This window comes from Saimiri boliviensis, chromosome 1 (assembly GCF_048565385.1).
Source record: "Saimiri boliviensis isolate mSaiBol1 chromosome 1, mSaiBol1.pri, whole genome shotgun sequence".
Taxonomy (NCBI): domain Eukaryota; kingdom Metazoa; phylum Chordata; class Mammalia; order Primates; family Cebidae; genus Saimiri; species Saimiri boliviensis.
Window position 1 is genome coordinate 238,295,277 of NC_133449.1, and position 25,402 is coordinate 238,320,678.

Sequence of the window (25,402 nt, forward strand, 5' to 3'; positions counted from 1 at the left end):
TGCTCTATCGCCAGGCTGGAGTACAGTGGTGTGGTCCCTGCTCACTGCAACTTCCGTTTTCTGGTATCAAGCAATTCTCCTGCCTCAGCCTCCTGAGTAGCTGGGACTACAGGCACGCACCACCACACCGGCTAATTTTTTGTATTTTTAGTAGAGACAGTATTTCACCATGTTGGCCAGGATGGTCTTGATCTCTTGACCTCGTGATCCGCCTGCCTCATCCTCCCAAAGTGCTGGGATTATAGGCATGAGCCACCACACCCGGCCTAATAGATTGTATTATTTCAGTAAATACCTGTTTTATTTCTCCAACTCTGAAACCCAGCACTCCCCTGCCATGGGAGAAGTATACTTTCCTGCCGCAATGATATCAGATTTTGTCAGTGTCCACCTCTTTCAAGCAGAAGCTTTAATCCTACTGGTATAATTGAAATTGGCTTCATAAGCTCCGGCCCTATGGCATGAGAATGTTTCAGATTGTGGCTGTTCCCTCAGTCTGAGTCCTAGAATTATCAGCTGAAGCACAGACCCAAAACAGAAATGTCTTGTTATAAGCCACTGAGATTTGGGGTTATTATTCAATATGATTTCAGGAAAAGTTAATACAAGTTCTCCTCAGAATCGATCTTTAAGCAGGCACTTGGCCAGGTGCAGTGGCTCAGCACTTTGGGAGGCCAAGGTGGGTGGATTGCTTGAGCTCAGGAGTTTTGAGACCAGCCTGGGCAACATGGCAAAATCCCATCTCTACCAAAAACTCAATAGCCAGGTGTTGTACCACATGCCTGTGGTCCCAGATACTAGGGAGGCTGAGGTAGAAGAATCCCTTGAACCTGGGAGGCAGAGGTTGCAGTGAGCTGAGATCATGCCACACTGCACTCTAGCCTGGGCAAAAGGGCCAGACTCCATCTCAAAAAGAAAAAAAAAAAAAAAAGCTACCATCATTTTAGGTTTAAAGTCCTTCTAAAAAGAATGTTGAGGCCAGGTGCAGTGGCTCATGCTTGTAATACCAGAAGTCTGGGAAGCCAAAGTGGGCAGATAATTTGAGGTCAGGAGTTCGAGACCAGCCAGACCAACATTGTGAAACCTCCGTCTCAACTAAAAATACAAAAAATTAGATGGGCATGGTGGCCCACACCTGTAATCTCAGCTACTCAGGAGGCTGAGCCATGAGAATTGCTTGAACCCGGGAGACAGAGGTTGCAGTGGGCTGAAATCACACCACTGCATTCCAGCCTGGGTGAAAGAGTGAGACTCTGTCTCAAGGAAACAAACAAACAAAGGATGTTGAAAATACATTAGCTGTAAAAATGCTCAACAGCTACAAATTAAGTGCTCAAATTAGAGTTTTTCAAAAATGGACTGTGATGCTATAAAAAGTGGTAAGTTCTATTTTATAATTACTAAGATAGAGTACTGCTGTTTGGAAAGGGCATGAATTTTTTTTTTTTTTTTTTTTTTAAAGAGTAACATCAATTCCTTTTATTTCTTAACTTATATAACTGATACCAAAAATGCAAACTAGGCCAGGTGCGGTGGCTCATGCCTGTAATCCTACTACTTTGGGAGACCAAGGCAGTGGAATGCCTGAGTTCAGGAAGTTTGAGACCAGCCTGGCAACACAGTGAAACCCCATCTCTACTAAAATACAAAAAATTAGCTGGGTGTGGCAGTGTGCACCTTTAGTCCCAGTTACTCAGGAGGCTGAGGCAGGAGAATTGCTTGAACCTGGGAGGCAGAGGTAGCAGTGAGCCAAGATCGCACCACTGCACTCTAGTCTGGGCAGTGGAGCCAGACTCTGTCTCAAAAAAAAAAAAAAAAAGCAAACTAAATATAGATATATATATTTTAAAAAGTCACTTTTTTCAATCCCACTGCAAATAACTAACCACAACTGCAAATACTATGGATATTCTAAAATTACAGTTGACAAACAAATGCATAAAAATATTCCAAATAAAAGTTGGGACTGCCAGAAATGTAAACTATGTCAGAAATGAATTCTTATTACATCATGTCGACGTTCTTTTCAAGCTGCAGAACAATTTCCTTAAGGGCAGAATCCTCTGCCCAATTGACTTTACTCCCCAAAATAAGGTTCTGTAAAAAAAAAAAAAAAAAAGTTTTAAAAGTTATAAGTACTTTAAAAATTTAACAAGATTTAAAATATAATTTTCACTAATCTTATCAAATAATTAACATTTATTAGGTGTGTAGCTTTGTGATCATAAGAAAAAAACAGTAATACGTTCTTCTATTTTCTTTTTTTTTGAGTCAGAGTCTTGCTCTGTCACCCAGGATAAAGTGCAATGGCATATCTTCAGCTTACTGCAACCTCCGCCTCCTGGGTTCAAGCACCCTGTTTCAGCCTCCTGAGTAGCTGGGATAACAGGCACCTGCCATCACACTCAGCTGATTTTTGTATTTTTAGTAGACGGGATTTCACCATATCGGCCAGGCTGGTCTCTTGGCCAGGCTGCTCTTGATCTCCTGACCTCATGATTTGCCCACCTCGGCCTACCAAAGTGCTGGGATTACAGCCGTGAGCCACCTCACCCAGCCATATTCTTCTATTTTCACTTCCACTTTTAGCATGGGTTTAGCCTTGATCTCCATGTTAGGGAATATTTACAATGCTTACAATATTTTTTATGCTCTCACTTTATTCTCTGAAGAAAAAAATAATTCTTTTTTATTATTTATAACTGCCTCATCAGTTTCTATGAATAGGTTTTACTTGTTAAAAATACTTGGAGTGGGCCGGGCGCGGTGGCTCAAGCTTGTAATCCCAGCACTTTGGGAGGCCAAGGCGGGTGGATCACGAGGTCAAGAGATCGAGACCATCCTGGTCAACATGGTGAAACCCCGCCTCTACTAAAAATACAAAAAATTAGCTGGGCATGATGGTGCACGCCTATAATCCCAGCTACTCAGAAGGCTGAGACAGGAGAATTGCCTGAACCCAGGAGGCAGAGGTTGCGGTGAGCCGAGATCGCGCCATTGCACTCCAGCCTGGGTAACAAGAGCGAAACTCCGTCTCAAAAAAAAAAAATACTTGGAGTGTGCTGGGTGTAGTGGCTCAACTCTGTAATCCTGGCAGTTTGGGAAGCCGAGCCGGGTGCATCACCTGAGGTCACAAGTTCGAGACCAGTCTGGCCAACGTGGCAAAACTCCAGCCTGGGCTACAGAGTAAGACTCTGTCTGAAAAAAGAAAAAAAATCAAGACCTTAAACATTAGCAATATACAAATTCCATATATATGTAAACAGACCAAAATTAAACATTGAATTATTTCATTAGTATCAAAACTAGCTGTATTTTTGTATTTTAGTAGAGACAGAGTTTCACTGTGTTGCCAGGCTGGTCTCAAAAATTAGCCAGATGTGGTGGCAGGATAATCCCAGCTGCTCAGGAGGCTGAGGCAGGAGAATTGCTTGAACCCAGGAGACGGAGGTTGCAGTGAGCTGAGATCATGCCACTGCATTCCAGCCTTGGGCTACAGAGTAACACTGTCTGAAAAAAGAAAAAACAAATCAAGACCGTAAACATTAAGTATATACAAATTCCAGATATATGTAAATAGACCAAAATTAAACACTGAATTATTTCATCAGGATCAAAAACTAGCTGAAAGTTAAGTCAGTATTGTATAATAGCATCATCAAAAAGTTGGCCAGGTATGGTGGCACACACCTGTAATCCCAGCACCTTGGAAGGCTAAGGGGGGCGGGTCACTTGAGGTGAGGAGTTTGAGACCAGCCTGGCCAACATGGTGAAACCCTGTCTCTACAAAAAATACTAAAATTAGCTGGGCCTGGTAAAGGGTACCTACAATCCCAGCTACTTGGGAGGTTGAGACAGGAGAATTGCTTGAACTTGGGAGGCAGAGGTTGCAGTGAGCTGAGAACGTGCCGTTTCACTGCAGCCTGGGTGACAAAAGTGAAACTCCATCTCAAAAAAAAAAAAAAGTTATTTACCTTCCTTATTAGTTTATATAAATGTTACCTGGAACACATGTTGAATAACTGTAGTAATTTTTATCTCCATCTGTAGGTTTTGTCGTATGATCTTTATACTCTCTGAGTTTTCCATACAGTTCAAATCAATCTTCTGTTTGTTCTTTTCAGACTGTATTTCTAAAAGCTTACTTTCTGAAGCTTGTTTTAATTCTGTTAGGTAAAAAATAAAATAATATACCATATATGATACCTCTACAAACAAGGATCTTGAAAAATCATGAAGCAGATCACTTCCTGGTTATTTTAGTCAAGAGAAAAATTTTACTAAGCAGCAATTTAGGTTGCAATTTTATTCTGATCCAAAAACAACTTCCCTGATGCAAAATAACAATATTTTAATTTTGTATTTAGCAATGCCCTTAGTGACATATTCCAGGTATTTATGTATGACAACAACAGCTATCTACAGATGTTTCAAGTGGCATCATGTAATGAGTGCTTATTCTGGGTTGCCAAACTAGGTAGGAAATATATATAAAGAAATATTTTTGGCCAGGTATGGTGGCTCACACCTGTAATCCCAGCACTTTGGGAGGCCAAGGCGGACAGATCACCTTAAGTCAGGAGTTTGAGAACAGCCTGGCCAACATGGTGAAACCCCATCTCTACTAAAAATACAAAAAGTAGCTGGGAGTGGTGGTGGGCATCTGTAATACCAGCTACTTGGGAGGCTGAGGCAGGAGAATCACTCCGGCAGGAGGCGGAGGTTACAGTTAGCCGAGATCACACCATTGCACTCCAGCCTGGGCAACAAAAGTCAAAAGTGAAACTCCCATCTCAGGAAAAAAAAGAAAAGAAAACTAAGATTCCCCTCTCCAGGGAGAAACATCATCACCCATTTTTGTATTTCTGGAAATAGTCTAAGAATTAAACTACTTGAAAATATAAATATATGTATTTCAGGGGCCTGTTCTTCAACATCAATGTATTCAAGAAGGCTGGAATACAATGGAGAAAATGAAACATCAAAAAAGTATAGCCCAAGCACGGGTGGCTCATTTTTTTTTTTTTTTTTTTTTTGAGACAGAGTTTTTTGCTCTTGTTACCCAGGCTGGAGTGCAATGGCGCGATCTCGGCTCACCGCAACCTCCGCCTCCTGGGTTCAGGCAATTCTCCTGCCTCAGCCTCCTGAGTAGCTGGGATTACAGGCACGCGCCACCATGCCCAGCTAATTTTTTGTATTTTTAGTAGAGACGGGGTTTCACCATGTTGACCAGGATGGTCTTCATCTCTCGACCTCGTGATCCACCCGCCTCGGCCTCCCAAAGTGCTGGGATTACAGGCTTGAGCCACCGCGCCCGGCATGGGTGGCTCATTTTTATAATCCCAACACTTTGGAAGGCAGGAGGATCACTTAAATCCAGAAGTTCAAGACTAGCTTGGACAAGACCCTGATTCTACTTAAAAAAAAAAAAAAAAAAAATGCTGGGGGATTAGACAAGATGCCCAATACTATTACTGACTCTGAGATTATTTGCTAACAGGCAAATCTACATAATATTTGAAAAAAACAGATTTGGGCTGGGTGTGGTGGCTCATGCCTGTAATCCCAGCACGTTGGGAGTCTTAAGGTGGGTGGATCACCTGAGGTCAGGAGCTGGAAACCAATCTGGCCAACATTGTGCAACCCCATCTCTACTAAAAATATAAAAATTGGCTGGGCATGGTGATGGGCACCTATAATCTCAGCTACTCAGGAGGCTGAGGTATGAGAATTACTTGAACCTGGGAGGTGGAGGTTGCAGTGAGCCGAAATCGCACCACTGCACTCCAGCCTGGGTGACAAGAGAGAAACTCCGTCTTAAAAGAAAAACAAGGCCGGGCGCGGTGGCTCAAGCCTGTAATCCCAGCACTCTGGGAGGCTGAGGCAGGCGGATCACCTAAGGTCTGGAGTTCGAGTCCAGCCTGACCAACATGGAGAAACCCAGTCTCTACTAAAAAGACAAAATTAGCCTGGTGTCATGGTGCATGCCTGTAATCCCAGCTACTCAGGAGGCTGAGGCAGGAAAATCACTTGAACACGGGAGGCAGAGGTGGTGGGCAGAAAATTGCCCCATTGCACTGCAGTATGGGCAACAAGAGTGAAAACTTGTCTCAAAAAAACAAATCTGGTTGGGCAGAGTGGCTCACATCTGTAATCCCACCACTTTGGGAGGCCAAGGTGGGTGGATCACCTGAGCCCAGGAGTGCTATACCGGCCTGGGCAACATGGTAAAACCCCATCTCTACAGAAAAAAATAATAAATCTACATAAGAAAACAATTAGCCAGGTGTGGTGGCATGCGCCTGTAGTCCCAACTACTAGGGATGCTGAAGTGGAAAGATAGCTTGAGCCCAGGAGGGGTTGTAAGGCTGTAGTGAGCTATTAGCATGCCACTGCACTCCAGCCTGAGCAAGAGAATAAGACCCAGTCTCAAAAAACAAGGAGGCAGGGTGCAGTGGCTCATGCCTATAATCCCAGCACTTTGGAAGGCTGAGGCGGGCAGATCACCCGAGGTGAGGAGTTTGAGACCAGCCTGGCCAATGTGGTGAAACTCTGTCTCTACTAAAAATACAAAAATTAGCCAGGCATGGTGGTGGTGCACTTGTAATCCCAGCTACTTGGAAGGCCAGCGTAGAAGAATGGCTTGAACCCAGGAGATGGAGGTTGCAGTGAGCCAAGAATGTACCACTGGACTCCAGCCTGGGCAACAGAGTAACACTGTTTCAAAAAAAAAAAAAAAAAAAAAAAAAAGAAATACTGGCCAAGTGCAGTAGCTCATGCCTGTAATCCTAGTACTTTGGGAGGCCAAGGCAGGAGGTTCATTTAGGGCAGAAGTTCAAGATAAACCCGAGTAACACAGGGAGATTCTATGCCAAAAAAACCACAAAAGTTAGCTGGGCATGGTGGACTGCACTTGTATTCCCAGCTACTTGGTAGGCTGAGCCCAGGAGTTTGAAGCTGCAATGAACTGTGATCATGCCATTGTACTCCAGCTTGGGTGACAGAGCAAGATCCTTTCTCACCAAAAAAGAAAAGAAAAAGAGAAAAGCCTGAAGACTGATTATCTACTGATGTAAAATTTAAAAATTTAACTTTTCCAAAGTATACTTTTGTTTCCAAATTTTCTAGAGTATGTATTGCTTTTGAAATAAACATTTCAATTGTTTCAGTGCAAAAAATCATCTCATGTCATGATAAATTAAGTGAAAAGGCTGTAGATCCATACATATCCTTTGATCATTTAGAAATTATGTATATATAAATGTTTACATGGACATGGAAAAGTCTAGAATGATAAATACCAAACTGTCACCATGTAGAAAAGACGCATGACTTTTTCATTACATATCATTTTATTTTTCCCCTGCTGAGAATGGATTAATTTTGTGATTTAAAGTTCTAAAACAATGAGGCATGGAGTGGTGGCTCACGCCTGTAATCCCAGCACTTTGGGAGGCCGAGGGTGGTGGATTATCTGAGGTCAGGAGTTCAAGACCAGCCTGGCCAACATAGTGAAACCCCATCTCTACTAAAAAAAAATAAAAACTAGCCAGGTATGGTGGCTCACGCCTGTAATCTCAGCTACTCTGGAGGTTGAGGCATGAGAATCACTTGAACCTGGGAGGTGGAAGTTGCAGTGAGCAAGATCATGCCAGTGCACTCCAGCCTGGGTGACAGAGTGAGACTCTGTCTCAAAAAAAAAAAAATTAAAAATGTTTTTTAAAAATAAAAATACAAAAATTAGTTGGGTGTGATGGTGGATGTCTGTAGCCTCCAGCTACTCAGGAGGCTAAGACGTAAGAATCACTCGAACCAGGGAGGTGGAGGTTGTAGTGAGCTGAGATAGCACACCACTGCACTCCACCTGGGTGACAGAGCAAGATTGCACTCCACCTGGGTGACAGAGCAAGACTCTCAAAAAACAAATAAACAAACAAATAAAACAGGCCAGGTGTGGTGGCTCACACCTGTAATCCCAGCACTTTGGGAGGCCGAGGTAGGCAGATGACAACATCAGGAGATCAAGACCATCCTGACCAACGTGGTAAAACCCCATCTCTACTAAAAATACAAAAATTAGCTGGGCCTGGTGGCACACGCCTGTAGTCCCAGCTACTCAGGAGGCTGAAGGAGGAAAATCCCTTGACTCCGAGAGGCAGAGGCTGCAGTGAGCTAAGATTGCACCACTGCACTCTAGCCTGGCAACAGAGTGAAGCTCAAGTCTCAAGAAAAAAAAAAAAAAAAAAGAAATAAGTTCTAAAACAATGAGAATAAATAGAGCAAAATGTATTTTACATTCTACTTTTTAAACTGCCATATCAAAAATTTTAAGAAATTTGAAAGTTAGAAATTAGGAAATTTCTCAGTGGCTAAGAAATATGGCCTTATTAATCTATAAAGTAAGCAAAATATGTTCTGCCAAAAAAAAAGTGTTCTACATACGCAATCTCTTCTTTCTAGTATCAAGCAGTTTTTCCTCTAAATCCCAAGATTCCTGTTATTAAAAATAAAAAAGTTAAAGCACATTACTATGTGTAAGGACAAACCTGTAATACTTAAATCACTGAGTTTTATCTATTAGCCTTAGTTATTTAAAGTTCCTGTTTTCTTTTTTTTCTACACAACAAAAGGAAGACAGTGGCTTAAATTATAAGTAGATAATGTTCAACATTAGTCAGAAATAATAGAATTTTGAAAAAAAGAGAGAACTTAAGGACAGTGAATTCCAATCATAGCATTCCCTTTGGATAATCCTATTTAATCATACACAATAGTTATCAGCAAGAAGTTGAGAGTGAAATCATGGGAATGCATAAGCAGCCTAATGTGTAAGTTTACCTGCTGTAATTTCATTACTAATTTATTTAGCTTTAATAGGTGTTTCATGTTATCCATGAGCACACTGAAAAGGAAACAAAAAGATGATTTATTAAGTTTATTTATACCTTAGTTAAAAATAGTAACTGCCATTAATGAAGTAATCAATGAGTGAAAACTTACTTTCATTATCTCCACCATACATTTGGATAGAAAGTCAGTTTAAGAAAATAAATCTGGAAAAGTTTGATGTAAAATAAATTGCTGTGAAAATTAGAGATGCATTTCCCTAGAAAAATGGTCACAGACAAAAGAATACCAAATTTAAAAATGTGGGAACATAGGCCGGGCGCGGTGGCTCAAGCCTGTAATCCCAGCACTTTGGGAGGCCGAGGCGGGTGGATCATGAGGTCAAAAGATCGAGACCATCCTGGTCAACATGGTGAAACCCCGTCTCTACTAAAAATACAAAAAATTGGCCGGGTGCGGTGGCTCAAGCCTGTAATCCCAGCACTTTGGGAGGCCGAGGTGGGTGGATCACGAGGTCAAGAGATCGAGACCATCCGGGTCAACATGGTGAAACCCCGTCTCTACTAAAAAAAAAATACAAAAAATTAGCTGGGCATTGTGGCGCGTGCCTGTAATCCCAGCTACTCAGGAGGCTGAGGCAGGAGAATTGCCTGAACCCGGGAGGCGGAGGTTGCGGTGAGCCGAGATCGCGCCATTGCACTCCAGCCTGGGTAACAAGAGTGAAACTCTGTCTCAAAAAAAAAAAAAAAAAAAAAAATGTGGGAACGTTTCTAAAAATTTCATATTTAGAGAGGAAGCACCCTAATAACTTCCTAACAAGCTGCTTTTGTTTTGAATTTATTTTTTAGAGTAATTTTATTTTCACAGCAAAACTGAGTGGAAGGTACAGAGATTTCTCATATATACCCTACCTGACACATGCATAGCCTCTCCCATCATCAACATCTGCTACCAAAGTGGCACATTTGTTACAATCAACAAACCTGTATCGACACGTCATTGTTACCCAAAGTCTGGATTTTACATCAGGGTTCAGTCTTGCTTGTGTATATTCTATGGGTTTGTTTTTTTGTGACAGGGTCTCACTCTGCCACCCAGGCTGCAGTGCAGTGGCACAATCACAGTTTCCTGTAGCCTCAACCTCCTGGGCTCAAGCAATTGTCCTGCCTCAGCCTCCAAAGCAGCTGGGATTATAGGTATACACTACCATGTCCCACTAATTTTTAAATTTTTTTGTAGAAATGGGGTCACCCTATGTTGCCCAGACTGGTATGAAATTCCAGGGTTGAAGCACTCCTCCCTCTTTGGCCTCCCAAAGTGTTAGGATTATAGACATGAGCCACTGAGGACCCGCCCATTCTCTGAGATTTAACATATGTATAATGACATGTATCCACCATTATTGCAGCAAACAGAATAGTTTTTTTTTTTTTTTTTTTTGCTTATGCACTCAGCATATTCTAGTGTATCATTTTTATTTATTTTTTCTTTTTTTTTCAGATAGTTTCAGAGAATAAACTGCTTTTTAACTCTATTTCTTCAACAAATATTTTTGAGTACTTAGTACATGCTCTCAAGAACTATGCCACGTGCCAGGAATGTAAAATAAAATAAAAGTATTCTCCAGCCATACCAAACTACTTGATCTAGGTAATTACTTTACCCCTTTATTCCACCCTGTGCATAACTCTGGTTCACATTCGTTACTGCACTACAGTATGACTGTGGATTTATTTTTCTCCTCCACTAGATTCTTTCCTCTTTGAAGAAGAGGAAAAATATAATGATCACGTTGTTGGTTCTATCCAATAACTGATGCTAATTCAGCATTCAGAAAGTTTGGGATAGAACCAACAACATGACCATTCAGAAAGTCTGGGATAGAACCAACAATGAGATCATTATAATAGACATTAATCTGATAGTCAGCCCGGTGTGAAAAACACTATAGAAGCAACTAACTGGGAAGGTCCAAAGGGGAATCTGCACAAACCTAGGAGAGCTGAATTCATTTTTCTACGATTTACAGCTGTATTTGGTTGTCTTAAAAGATAAACTTAGGCATATTAAAATATAACAGGTTTATTTGAGCAGACAATTCATGCATCTGGCAGAACAGGATTGTAAGCTGTTTAGTGCTCCACTGTGGGAGGTGAGTGATTAAGCTTTTATAAGGTGTTCATAAAAGAAAGAAAACTGGCCGGGCGCGGTGGCTCAAGCCTGTAATCCCAGCACTATGGGAGGCCGAGGCGGGTGGATCACGAGGTCAAGAGATCGAGACCATCCTGGTCAACATGGTGAAACCCCATCTCTACTAAAAATACAAAAAATTAGCTGGGCATGGTGGCGCGTGCCTGTAATCCCAGCTACTCAGGAGGCTGAGGCAGGAGAATTGCCTGAACCCAGGAGGTTGCGGTGAGCCGAGATCGCGCCATTGCACTCCAGCCTGGGTAACAAGAGCGAAACTCCGTCTCCAAAAAAAAAAAAAAAGAAAGAAAACTGACTGGGCCCGGTGGCTCAAGCCTGTAATCCTAGCACTTTGGGAGGCTGAGGTGGGTGGATCACCTGAGGTCAGGAGTTCAAGACCAGCCTGACCATCATGGTGAAACCCCATCTTTATTTAAAAAAAAAAAAAAAAAGAAAGAAAGAAAATATAATTGGTTGGTTAGAGCCTGGCGTGGTGGCTCATGCCTGTAATCCCAGCACTTGGGTGGCTGAGGTGGGTGGATCATGAGGTCAGGAGTTGGAGACCAGCCTGGCCAACATGGTGAAACCCCATCTCTACTAAAAATACAAAAAAAATTAGCTGGGCATGGTGGCACACTCCTGTAATCCCAACTACTTGGGAGGCTGAGGCAGGAGAATTGCTTGAACCTGGGAGGTAGAGGTTACAGTGAGCTGAGATCATGCCACTGCATTCCAGCCTGGGCAACAGAGCAAGACTCTGTCTCCAAAAAAATAAGAAAATGTAATTGATTGGTTAAAGTGGAACATCTCTAGTTATCGGTTTCTGATTGGGTATGCTTAAATTTTATTTTATTATTAAGCAAAAAAAAATTTTTTTTTTTTTTTTTTTTTTTTTTGAGACGGAGTTTCACTCTTGTTACCCAGGCTGGAGTGCAATAGCGCGATCTCGGCTCACCGCAACCTCCGCCTCCTGGGTTCAGGCAGTTCTCCTGCCTCAGCCTCCTGAGTACCTGGGATTACAGGCACGCGCCACCATGCCCAGCTAATGTTTTGTATTTTTAGTAGAGACGGGGTTTCACCATGTTGACTGGGATGGTCTCGATCTCTTGACCTTGTGATCCACCCGCCTCGGCCTCCCAAAGTGCTGGGATTACAGGCTTGAGCCACCGCGCCCGGCCTTTTGCAAAAACAAATTTAAGTAAAATTCTGATTGGGTACTATTAAGTTTTATTTTACTATTTTATTGTATTTTGGTGTCAACAGTGAAACTGGCCCAATTGTCCCACAGAATTGATGTTTATGGTTTCTTTTTAATGAATATAAAAACTGATCCTTCCAGTCTTAAAACTTGAGAAAGTTACAATTATCTTATCTGAATTCCTTTCTCAGGAAACCAACCATCAGGCCTCCCAGACAGTATCAAGGTACTGAAACTTACAAGATTACCCCCTCTGAACAATGAGACACCAGACCCCTCACCCATCATGACTGTCTCACCAACTACCTGCTTCCTATTGACTAACTCCTCTTCCTTACCCTCCCGAATTCCTGTTTTCCCATACATGGTTACATATCTTCCCTGCTATATAAACCCTTAATTTGGCAGGGTGTGGTGGTTCATGCCTGTAATCCCAGCACTTTGGGAGGCCAACATGCAGGTGGATCACTTTGAATTCAGGACCAGCCTGGGCAACATGGCAAAATCCCATCTCTGCAAAAAATAAAAAAATTAGCCAGGCATGGTGGTTGACACCTGTAGTCCCAGCTATGTGGAAGGCTGATCGCTTGATTGAACCTGGGAGATCGAGGTTGTAGTGAGTCATCATCACACCACTGCACTTCAGCTTGAACAACAGAGTAAGGCCCTGTCTCAAAAAAACAAAACACCCCCTTAATTTTAGTACATCTAGGAGATGAGACTGATCTCCCCTCTCCTTGGCTACAGTACCCAAATAAAGCCTTCTTCCTGACAATACTCACATCAGTGATTACATTTCTATGTGGCAAGCAACAGGGCCTAGACCAAATCTCTGACATTTCAGTGACAATATGATAAATCTGTCCTGTTGTCCTGCACCTCACACCTTTAACTCAACAGTATTTTTTTTTTTTTTTTTTTGAGATGGGATTTCACTATTGCCCAGGCTAAGGTGCAGTGGTGAGATCACAGCTTACTGTAGCCCCATGACCTCCTAGGATCAAGGCAGGAGGCTGATCCTTCTTCCCGCCTCCACCTCTGGAGTAGCTAGGACTACAGACAGCTCTACCATGCCTGGCTTATTTATTTATTTAGTTATTTGAGCTGAAGTCTTGCTCTGTCGTCCAAGCTCGAGTACAATGGAGCGGTCTCAGCTCACCCAACCTCTGCCTTCTGGGTTCAAGAGATTCTCCTGCCTCAGCCTCCCTAGTAGCTGGGATTACAGGCACCTGCCACCATGCCTGGCTAATTTTTATATTTTTAGTAGAAACAGGGTTTCACCATATTGGTCAGGCTGGTCTCGAACTCCTGACCTCATGATCTGCCCAACTCGGCCTCCCAAAGTGCTGGGATTGCAAGTGTGAGCCACCGTGCCTGGCCTCACCTGGCTAATTTAAAAAAAATTTTTGTAGATGTCGGGTGCAGTGGCTCACGCATGCAAACCCAGAACTTTGGGAGACCAAGAAGGGTGGATCACAAGGTCAGGAGTTCAAGACCAGCCTGGTGAAGATAGTGAAACCCCATCTCTACCAATAAAATACCAAAATTAGCCAGGTGTAGTGGCGGCACCTATAATCCTAGCTACTCAGGAGGCTGAGGCAGGAGAAATGCTTGGACCCAGGAGGCTGAGGTTGCAGCAAGCCGAGATCGTGCCACTGCACTCTAGCCTGGGCGACAGAGCAAGATTCCGTTTCAAAAACAAAAGAAACCAAAAACAAAGAAACAAAAAAAAATTTTTTTTGTAGAGATGAGGCCTCCCTATGTTGCACAGGCTGATCTCAAATGCCTGGGCTCAAGCTATCCTCCTGCCTTAGGCTCCCAAAGTGGTGGGATTACAGGCATGAGCCTCTGTAATATTTATGGAAGAGCAAGAATTATGAATGCTCAAATTCAGATTTTTGGATTTATGTAATCTGGATTTAGCTGGAATATAGGGAAAACGTGTATCAGTGTGGGCTAAAACACTTAAGATAGAAGTGCCTAGATGCAACCAGCCTGGCCAACGGTGAAACCCTGTCTCCTAAAAACATAAAAATTACCTGGGCATTGTGGCAGGCACCTGTAATCCCAGCTATTCAGGAGGCTGAGGCATGCGAATCGCTTGAACGTGAGAGGTGGAGGTTGCAGTGAGCTGCACTTCAGCCTGGGTGACAGAGCAGACTCTGTCTCAAAAAAAAAAAAAAAAAGTACCTCGACCTATCTTGGAACTTTTCTGGTGCTCAAGGGAAGGGGATATATTATCACAAGAGCTTTGGGAAATAAAATGATAGGTAAGACCTCTGAGGCCAGATACCAGGATACAGATGACCTGACCTACTAGTCTTTACATCATATCCCTTGGGAAATTGTTTGATCTAACAAACTCATTTCTACCAATAAAAACTGAGGAGTATGCTTCCTATCTCACTGGGTTTTGATGGATTAAATGAAATAGCCCTGTTCCTGGTTTATAGTAAATATTGAAGAAAATGAACTTTCAAAGCTTTCCTTAAATTTTTCCGACCTTCTGGATAAACTCTTCTGCTTCGTACAGTTACAATCCCTATGGAACAAAATATCATTAGTACTATAAAAGTTGCTGTAATTCTGGGGAGGGCCTACAACAATGTCATCACTTTTTTTTATTCCCCAGATAAAGATAGTTGGCAATAATGATTTTAAAAATTCACAAAACTATAAGTCACTATGCAGATACCATCCTTATTGAATCCAGAGGAAAAAAAAAATCATACCTAGACTCTGTGCTAATTTTCTCCAGGTTTTTTTTAAGTGCAGTTGAAAGTCTTATCCTATGAGAGAAAAAAAGCTTGCATTATAAAACATGGATAACATTTGTGGTATATTAAAAAAATTCAAAACATGACAAAGATTGATTCAAATATACATAAAACAGAAATAGGTTTTAAAATATTATTATATGGGAAATATTTTGAGAAATAAAACATAGAAATATAAAATAACACCAAGATGGATAGGGCTGTTGCATGGGTGTATACAACACCAGAATGAGAAGCCAGGTAAATCTGAAATCTGGCCTAAGCTGAATGAGTTCTCTAAACCATCTACCTTCGTGCAAAGCCAGTGGAAGCATTAAGGCACTAAAAATATCAGGATGGGCCTAAAATGAAAGGACTTAGGGAATATAAAACCATATATGACTATAGACTTTAAAACAGTCTTTTTTTTTTTTTTTTTTTTTGAGAGGGAGTCTTGCTCTGTCACCCAGGATGGAGTGGAGGGGTGCAATCTCAGTTCACTGCAACCTCTGCCTCCTGGGTTTAAGGGATTCTCCTGCCTCAGCCTCCCTAGTAGCTGGGATTACAGGCATGTGACACCACACCCAGCTAACTTTTGTATTTTTAGTAGAGACAGGGTTTCACCATGTTGGCCAGGCTGGTCTTGAACACCTGATCTCAGGTGATCTACATGCCTTGGCCGCCCAAAGTGCTGGGATTATAGGCACGAGCCACGGTGCCCAGCCAGATTAGGTGTATTAAATGCATTTTTCACTTACTGTATTTTCAACTTACAATTAGTTTATCAGTACCTAAACCCACAGCAAATTGAGGGGAGTCTGTAATGCAAATTTTCTCTCAGGGCTCAAAATTTTTGTGACCAAGTTGGGCTTGGTAGCTTACACCTATAATCCCAGCATTTTGGGGAGGGTGAGGCAAGAAGATTGCTTGAGCCTAGGAGTTCAAGACCAGCCTGGGCATAGTGAGACCCTGTATCTATAAAAAATAAAAAAAATTAGCCAAGCATGGTTGTGCATGCCTCTGGAGCAGTCCCAGCTGCTCCAGGGGCTGAGGCAGGAGGATCACTTGAGCCTGGGAGGTTGAGGCCACAGGGAGCAGTGATCATGTCACTTTACTCCAGCCTGGGCAAGAGTAAGACCTTGTCAACTTAAAAAAATAATAATAAGCTGGGCGCGGTGGCTCACGCCTGTAATCCCAGCACTTTGGGAGGCCAAGGCGGGTGGATCACGAGGTCAAGAGATTGAGACCATCCTGGTCAACATGGTGAAATTTCGTCTCTACTAAAAATACAAAAAAATTAGCTGGGCATGGTGGCGCGTGCCTGTAATCTCAGCTACTCAGGAGGTTGAGGCAGGAGAATTGCCTGAACCCAGGAGGCGGAGGTTGCAATGAGCCAAGATCGTGCCATTGCACTCCAGCCTGGGTAACGAGCGAAACTCTGTCTCAAAATAAATAAATAAATAAATAAATAAATAAATAATATTAATAATAATATTAGGCTGGGCGCTGTGGCTTAAGCCTGTAATCCCAGTAATTTGGGAGGTCAAGGCGGGTGGATCATGAGGTCAGGAGATCGAGACCATTCTGGCCATGGTGAAATCCTGTCTCTACTAAAATACAAAAAATTAGCCGGCTGTGGTGGGGCACACCTGTAGTCCCAGCTACTCAGGAGGCTGAGGCAAGGGGAATCGCTTGAATCCAGGAGACAGAGGTTGCAGTAAGCCAAGATCACACCATTGTACTCCAGCCTGGCAAAAGAGCAAGATTCCATCTCAAAAAAATAATATTAATAAAATATTTGTATGACCATTATCTAATCATCATTGTGCTTGACTAAGTCATTTAGCCCAGTTAAAAGATTCCCTCCACTTTGCCCTTATATCCATTTTGCTTTCAGTTTACAATGCTTACATTTAAAATGTAATGATTACCTGTCAATTGCAAGCTGTTTTATCTCAAAAGCAATTTTCGCCTCTTCAATTTCTTTTTCCAGGTCTTCAATTTTACTATCAAAGAAACATGAGCAAAAGAATTTCAGCAGTATCAGAAAAAGACATTGAAATAAATGTATAAAGCAAGCCCTTGAAAAATGTAAAACACATTTATGTAAATAAAAGTGTTCTACAGGCTCACTATACCAATGTGTATTTACACACTTGGTAAACTAATGCCCCTGAGCTACTTGACTCAGTATCTTGTAAAAAGGGAGGCCGGAAAGTTCTAATGTGATAATTTGTGTACATATAAATCTCCATCCCAAATTAACAATTTCCCAATATATTCATCACAAATTACTTGGAAAAATAAAGGAAAGGAAAAAGAAAGACAATGTTATAGCATAGAAAATGAGATTATGACCAGGCTCAGTGGCTCTTGCCTACAATCCCAGAACTTTGGGAGGCCAAGGTGGAGGATCTCTTGAGGCCAGGAGTTTGAGAACAGCCTGGGCACGAAGTGAGGCCCCAATCTCTATAAAATATATATATATACATATTTTTTGAGACAGAGTTTCGCTCTTGTTGCCCAGGCTGGAGTGCAATGGTGCGATCTCGGCTCACTGCAACCTCCACCTCCCAGGTTCAAGTAATTCTGCCTTAGACTCCCGAGTAGCTGGGATTACAGGCATGCGTCACCAAGCCTTGCCAATTTTATATTTTTAGTAGAGACGGGGTTTCTCCATGTTGGTCAGGCTGGTCTTGAACTCCTGACCTCAGGTGATCTATCCACCTCAGCTTCCCAAAGTGCTGGGATTACAGGCATTCAACCCCAAAATATTTAAAAAAAAAAAAAAAAGCTGGGTATGGTACAATAAGCCTGTAGTTCCAGCTACTCAGAAGGCTGAGGCCAGAGGTTCCCTAGAACCCAGGAGGTTGTGGCTTCTATGAACTATGATCACACCACTGCACTCCAGCCTGTGTGATAGACTCCATCTCTAACAACAATGAAATAATAGAAAATATGATTAAATCTTAGTAAAGACCATAAACAAAATTTTAAAATATAACATACACTTCGATTTGCTTTTCTTGCATAATTTGTTCTGGAGTTTTTTCTTCACCTGCAAATAAATAATTTTTTGAAGTTACTAACATTTTAGAACAATGCCATCCAAAAGGAATATAATGTAAGCCAGAAGGGCAAAAACATCATTTAAAATGTCATTTTTACATTAGAAGAAAAACAGTGAAATTTAATTTTAATATACTTATTTAACCCAATAGAGCCAAAATTTTCAATGTGTAGTCAATTTAACATTATTAACAAAATATTTCACTTTTATTCTGTTTGTATTTTACATTTACTACCCATCTCAATGATGACTAACTATATTGCTTGAGTCCAGGACAATGATGACTAACCAACCACATTGCTTGAGTCCAGGAGTTTGAGACCAGCCTGGGCGACACAGTGGAACTCTGTCTCTGCTAAAAATTAGCCAGGCATGATGGCACATGCCTGTAGTCCCAGCTACTTGGGAGGCTGAGTCGGGAGGATTGCTTGAGCCCAGGAGGTGGAGGTTGCAGTGAGCCAAGATCTTGCTACTGCATTCGCCTGGGTGGCAGAGCGAGACAGTCTCAAAAAAAAAAAAAACAAAAAAAAAACACCCCACAAAGACAATGTGGTACTTGTGTAAGGATCAACAAATACCTTAATGGAACAGAAAAAAAGCCCAGAACTTGCTGTGATGATGGAAAGGCTTCATATCTATGCTATCCCATAGGGTAACCACTAGCCACATGTGGCTACTGAGCATTTGATATGCACCTAATTTTAAATTTTATTTAATTTTAATTAGCTTTGAAAAGCCACACATGTGGCCACGCACGGTGGCTCACACCTGTAATCCCAACACTTTGGGAGGCCGAGGTGGTGGATCACCTGATGTCAGGAGTTAAGAGACCAGCCTGGCAAACATGGTGAAACCCCATCTCTACTAAAAATACAAGAAATTAGCCATGTGTGGTGGTGTGTGCCTGTAATCCCAGCTACTTGGGAGGCTGAGGCAGGAGAATCCCGTGAACTCGGGAGGTGGAGTTTGCAGTGAGCTGAGATCGGGCCATTATATTCCAGCCTCAGCAACAAGATAAAGACTCTGTCTTTTAAATAAAAAATTTAAAAAAAAGCCATATGTGGCTAGTAGTTACCATACTGGATAGCACAACTCTAGAAGACAATTCTACAGTAACAGAAATCAAATTGGTGGTTGCTGGAGGAAAGGGTGGGGACTGACTGTGAAGTGGCACACGGGATTATTTTGGTATGAAAATGTTCTATATCTTTTTTTTTTTTTTTTTTTTTTAGACGGAGTTTCGCTCTTGTTACCCAGGCTGGAGTGCAATGGCGCGATCTCGGCTCACCGCAACCTCCGCCTCCTGGGTTCAGGCAATTCTCCTGCCTCAGCCTCCTGAGTAGCTGGGATTACAGGCACGCACCACCATGCCCAGCTAACTTTTTGTATTTTTAGTAGAGACGGGGTTTCACCTTGTTGACCAGGATGGTCTCGATCTCTCGACCTCGTGATCCACCCGCCTCGGCCTCCCAAAGTGCTGGGATTACAGGCTTGAGCCACTGCGCCCGGCCAATGTTCTATATCTTTTTCTTTTTTTTTTGAGACGGAGTCTTGCTCTGCTGTCGCCCAGGCTGGAATGCAGTGGCATGATCTCAGCTCACTGCAACCTCCGCCTCTCGAGTTCAAGTGATTCTCCTGTCTCAGCCTCGTGAATAGCTGGGACTACAGGCACCCACCACCATGCCCATCTAATTTTTTGTATTTTCGGTAGAGACAGGGTTTCACCGTGTTAGCCAGGATGGTCTTGATCTCCTGACCTCATGATCCGCCTGCCTCAGCCTCCCAAAGTGCTGGAATTACAGCACCCTGTATCTTAGTTTTTTGGAGACAGGGTTTCCTTCTGTCACCCAGGCTGGATGGAGTGCAATGGTTGTGATCTTGGCTCACTGCAGCCTTGATATCCCAGGCTCAAACAATCCTCCTACCTCAGCTGGGTGGGACTACAGGTGCGTAGCACCATACCCGGCCAATTTGTTTTTTATTTTTTGTAAAGATGGGGTCTTGCTAAATTGCCTAGGCTGGTTGCCCTGGGCTCAAGCAATTCTCTCACCTTGGCCTCCCAAAGTGCTGGGATTACAGATTGATTCACCATGCTCAGACGAAAATGTTCTGTATCATGATTATGGTAATGATGATACAGATTTAGACATCTGTCAAAACTCATCAAATTTTACCTTAAAATAGATGCCTATGCTGTAAAAAACAATCCTTTAACCAATGAAGTCTCAGTAATATATATATATATTTTTTTAATAGTAAAATAATCAATACTTATTTCTCTATCTATTGATTGCTTGACAGTCTCACTCTATCACCCAGTGGAGTGGAGTCCAGTACAGTGGTTCAATCACTTGAGCCCAGGAGTTGGAGGCTGCAGTGAGTACCAGATGGACTATAGGTACGTATCACCACATCCGGCTAAATTTTTTTATTTTTGTAGGGACGAGGTATCACTTTGTTGCCCAGGCTAATCTCAGACTCCTAGCTTCAAGTGATCTTCCTGCCTTGACCTCTAAAAGTGCAGATAGTCAATTTTAGATAAACATCTTCTTTCAAAAGCTACAACTAAATTTCCTGTGGCCTGCCATACATCTGTCTTCTCCTAGGTATAGAAATTCTACAATGTTAACTAAATCTCCCCAAGTTTTTGGATGTCATAATCCCTTAAAAATGGTATTAGCTGGGCCAGGTGCGGTGGCTCACACCTGTAATCCCAGCGCTTTGGGAGGCCAAGGAGGGCGGATCACCAGGTCAAGAAATCAAGACCATCCTGGCCAACATGGTGAAAGCCCGTCTCTACTAAAAATAGAAAAATTAGCTGGGTGTGGTGGCGCAAGCCTATAATCCCAGCTACTTGGGAGGCTGAGGCAGGAGAATTGCTTGAACCTGGGAGGCAGAGGTTGCCGTTAGCCGAGAATGCGCCCCTCCACTCCAGTCTGGTGACAGAGTGAGACTCCATCTCAAAAAAAAAAAAAAAAAAAAAAAGATATTAGCTATATAGAGAAAACAAAGACTACAGGAATGTAAACTCTTTTTTCTCATTTGGATCTGAGCTCTAAAATCATCTTAGAGAAGCTATCTCTATGTAAAGAAGCCCCTCCCTCTTATCATGCCATTGTTTTCCTCATTATACTTACACTTCATAAATATGCCGCATGCTTGTTTACCAGTTTTGGTACACTAGACATATATAAATAATTTTTGATAAAACTGATTTTCTTTTCCCTTGATAAATCAAAATCTTACTTGAGGCTGGATGTGATGGCAAAACCCTGTCTCTACAAAAAATACAAAAAATTAGCTGGGTGCGGTGGCATGTGCCTGTGGTCCCACCTACTTCAGAGGCTAAGGTGGGAGGACTACTGGAGCCCAGGAGGCTAAGGTTGCAGTAAGCCGGAGACTGTGCAACTGCATTCCAGCCTGGATGACAGAGCAAGACCCTGTCTCAGAAAACAAACAAACAAAAACCCTATTGAAAATGAAAATACTTACTTGCATCAAGCATTGATTTATATTCTAAGAGTTGTTGTTTCGTCTGTGCTCTCAGCCTGAAAACAGATAGAGAATAGAAAGTCACCTATTTATTGACTGAGGTTTTACTCATTACCACATGATGAACCAACTCATCTTTTCCAGAAGCTGATACAAGAAAATAAGTATAAATAATTAAACTAAGAATTACAAACTTCTAGTTTCCCTCATTTTATTTAAAATGGGCATAAACAGCCAGGTGCAGTGGCTTATGCCTATAATTCCAGCACTTTGGGAGGCTGAGGCAGGTGGATCACCAGTTCAGGAGATGGAGAGACCATCCTGGCTAAAATGGTGAAACCCCCATCTCTACTACTAAAAAAAAAAAAAAAAAAATTCAGCTGCAAATGCTCAAGATGGAAACAGCCAAAAAAAGAAAAAACGCACACACACACACACACACACACACACACAAAATTAGCCGGCCGTGGTGGCAGGCATCTATAGTACCAGCTACTTGGGAGGCTGAGGCAGGAGAATTGCTTGAACCCGGGAGGCGGAGGTTGCAGTGAGCCAAGATTGCGCCACTGTACTCCAGCCTGGTCAACAGAGTGAGACTCCATCTCAAAAATAAAAAATAAAATAATAATAAAATAAAATAGGCATAAAGAACTTCAAGACCTCAAAGGACGACCCAAAAGCAAAAATAGTATCTATGAGGAAAGGTTTAAAAAACTGGCTTTTAACTTTATTAATAGGCCAGACTGAACTTAGGATGCTATACAAAGAAGAAATAGACCAAAATGATTAAACTCCAAACCAGTGTAATTATTTATAAACACAGATTTTATCAGGAGAGACATAACAATAACAAAGATACTAATCCTTAGATTAGTAATTCATATAGCTTTTCAGTTCTTTTAATCTAAAATCATACATAAGTAGAAAAACTATGAGCAAATGGTAATTTAAGATGACAGCAAGGGTGAGGAGGAAAAGACAATAAAAAAGAAATAGGTATCTTTTCATTCTTCAAAACATTAAAAAAAGAAAAAAGAAAAAAATGGTAGTTATTACTTTTTTTTTTTTTTGAGTCGAAGTCTCACTGTTGCCCAGGCTGGAGTTTAAAGGCACAGTCTTCAGCTCACTGCACCTCTGCCTCGCAGGTTCAAGCAATTCTCCTACCTCAGACTCCTGAGTAGCTGGGATTACAGGCACCTGCCACCACACCTGGCTAATTTTTATAATTTTAGTAGAGATGGGGTTTCACCATTTTGGTTAGGCTGGTCTCAAGCTCCTGACCTCATGATCTGCCTACCTCGGCCTCACAAATAAATTGTATTTACAAAATATTTCACACTTGCAAGACAGTTTTAGAATTCTGAAACTGCCTTTTGAGTTTATTTATTTTCTGGGACAAGCAGATAAGTAATGAGGTTGCTCTGTCACCCAGGCTGGAGTGCAGTGGCATAATCTTGGCTCACTGCAACCTCCACCTCCCAGGTTCAAGTGATTCTCCTGTCTCAGCCTCCCGAGTAGCTGAGATTACAGGTGTGCGCCACCATGCCTGGCTAGGTTTTGTATTTTTAGTAGAGACAGGGTTTCACCATGTTAGCCATGGTTGGCCAGGCTGGTCTTGAACTCCTGACTTCAGGTGTTCCGTCCGCCTGCACCTTCCAAAGTGTTAGAGGCGTGAACCACCGTGCTGGGCCCAAAATGATTGTTTTGAAACTACCTTTGTTATGACATAGAAGAGAGGACTGAAACCCGGGCGCGGTGGCTCAAGCCTGTAATCCCAGCACTTTGGGAGGCCGAGGCGGGTGGATCACGAGGTCAAGAGATCGAGACCATCCTGGTCAACATGGTGAAACCCCGTCTCTACTAAAAATACAAAAAAAATTAGCTGGGCATGGTGGCGCGTGCCTGTAATCCCAGCTACTCAGGAGGCTGAGGCAGGAGAATTGCCTGAACCCAGGAGGCGGAGGCTGCGGTGAGCCGAGATCGTGCCATTGCACTCCAGCCTGGGTAACAAGAGCTAAACTCCGTCTCAAAAAAAAAAAAAAAAAAAAAAAAAGGACTGAAAATTTTTTTCTGCAAAGGGGCTGATGGCAAATTTTTTAAGGTTTGTGAGTCACATGGTCTCTTTTAGCTACTCAATTCCACCCTTGTGGCAGGAAAGTTGTATTCCAATAAAACTTTATGGACACTGCAATTTGAATTTCTAATCGATTTCATGTATTATGAAATATTTTTATGATCTTTTCCTGCAACCACTTAAACAAACACAAAAATTATTCTTAGCTTGAGTCACACAAAAATAGGCAGTTGGTGGGAGGCCGAGGCGGGTGGATCACGAGGTCGAGAGATCGAGACCATCCTGGTCAACATGGTGAAACCCCGTCTCTACTAAAAGTGCAAAAAATTAGCTGGGCATGGTGGCACGTGCCTGTAATCCCAGCTACTCAGGAGGCTGAGGCAGGAGAATTGCCTGAACCCAGGAGGCGGAGGTTGCGGTGAGCCGAGATTGCACCATTGCACTCCAGCCTGGGTAACAAGGGCGAAACTCCGTCTCAAAAAAAAAAAAAAAAAAAAAAAAAAAAATAGGCAGTTGGGCAGATTTCGTCCAGGAACTTCGCCTGCTCACTGCTTTAGAAGACATACCCCTTCTCATCGAATCTCCAGCAACCGCTTAGTGGAAACGTATAAACATCGTCCCCTTAGAAGAATATATAACAACAGTGACAAGCTGCCTCAGAAAACGCCCTCCGTGTAAGCTGACCCCTTCCCTCCCACTGATTGCTCCGCCGCTGCATTCCTGAACCACTACCGAGGTGCCACACCAAGGCTGCCAGATGTGCTACAATTAAGCAAAGCCTGATTACAGCCATCCGGGCAGCTCGAGGGAGGACAGGGAAAACAAATGTTTATTATCTATACTTGAATATTCTTGTTTGACTCATAGGGTTTCTCTCTTTTTTAAAAAACTGCCGCCACAAAAGTCATAGGATGATGTACTGTGAGTCTGTTACAACTTGACAAACGATCTCTGTGCCTGTTACCACCGGATAGATGACCTCAGCCCTGCAACTCCCTATGCCCCTCTCGCCCCATATAAACCCTTCGTTTTGTAAGCTCGGGGCTGCCTCTTCTGATTGTTACCCAGCAGCCCGGCAAGTTAATAAAACTTGCTTGCCTGACTTTGGGTCTATTCTCCTTTTTCTCAGCCACCCTTAGAATAACAAATAAAGCTTCTGGGTTACAAAGGGGTCGTAGTTACAAAAAAAAAAAAAATGGTAGGGGCACCTTCCTTCCAGTTTAGCTCTGACATTCACCTCGTCTGAAAACCAGAGACCCAGGGCGTGAGGCGGGGGAAACAGGAGAAATTACAGCTTCTAAGGACTTTCTAAGGGCCCGGGGCACTGTGCTCAACACTTTCCTAGACAATCTCATTTAACCCTATAGCCTCTCTACCAGGGTGTCATTTTTCTCTCCTTTTCGCCGATGAATAAAGAGTTTCAATGAATGAGGCAATCACGGAGCCAAGACGTGACCGAGTGTGAATTCGAACCCAAGTCCTTCTGAGCAAAGGGCGGAGCTCCGGCCCATGACTCCCACTTGGCTCCGGCTGAGGCAGCCAGAGGGAACAACCTGAGTAGCAGGGTCATGCGGTCCTCGCTGCGCGCCGCCTGGTCGCCGGCGACCTGCGACGGCCCGCCTGCCCCGCCTTCCCCTCCGGAGTCCGCGGGCTGATCAGCAGCTTGCTTCTGGGGCTGCTCCTCCATTGCTGGCTGAAGGGAAAGGCTACCACTCAGCAGGAAAAGGCCACTGCGAAGAGGTCGCTTTTCCCGCCGCTAAACGGACGCCGGGAGAAGG

General features: G+C 42.7%; 1 protein-coding gene across 2 annotated transcripts; it reads right to left on the bottom strand.

Moving 5' to 3' along the window:
• Positions 1 to 1,825: 1,825 nt before the first annotated feature.
• On the bottom strand, positions 1,826 to 25,402 carry CENPH (centromere protein H). Of its 2 annotated transcripts, XM_074385180.1 has the most exons (10): positions 25,178 to 25,402; positions 21,551 to 21,606; positions 17,998 to 18,046; positions 16,920 to 16,994; positions 16,638 to 16,736; positions 14,965 to 15,021; positions 8,839 to 8,902; positions 8,443 to 8,494; positions 4,003 to 4,166; positions 1,826 to 2,097 (listed from the first exon to the last, which is right to left on the bottom strand). In XM_074385180.1, exons 1-10 carry the CDS (start codon positions 25,309 to 25,311, stop codon positions 2,005 to 2,007), a joined length of 843 nt encoding a protein of 280 aa, XP_074241281.1. In that variant the 5' UTR covers positions 25,312 to 25,402; the 3' UTR covers positions 1,826 to 2,004. The 2 variants fall into 2 exon arrangements, with proteins under 2 accessions (XP_074241281.1, XP_003925827.1); XM_003925778.3 differs by lacking the exon at positions 16,638 to 16,736.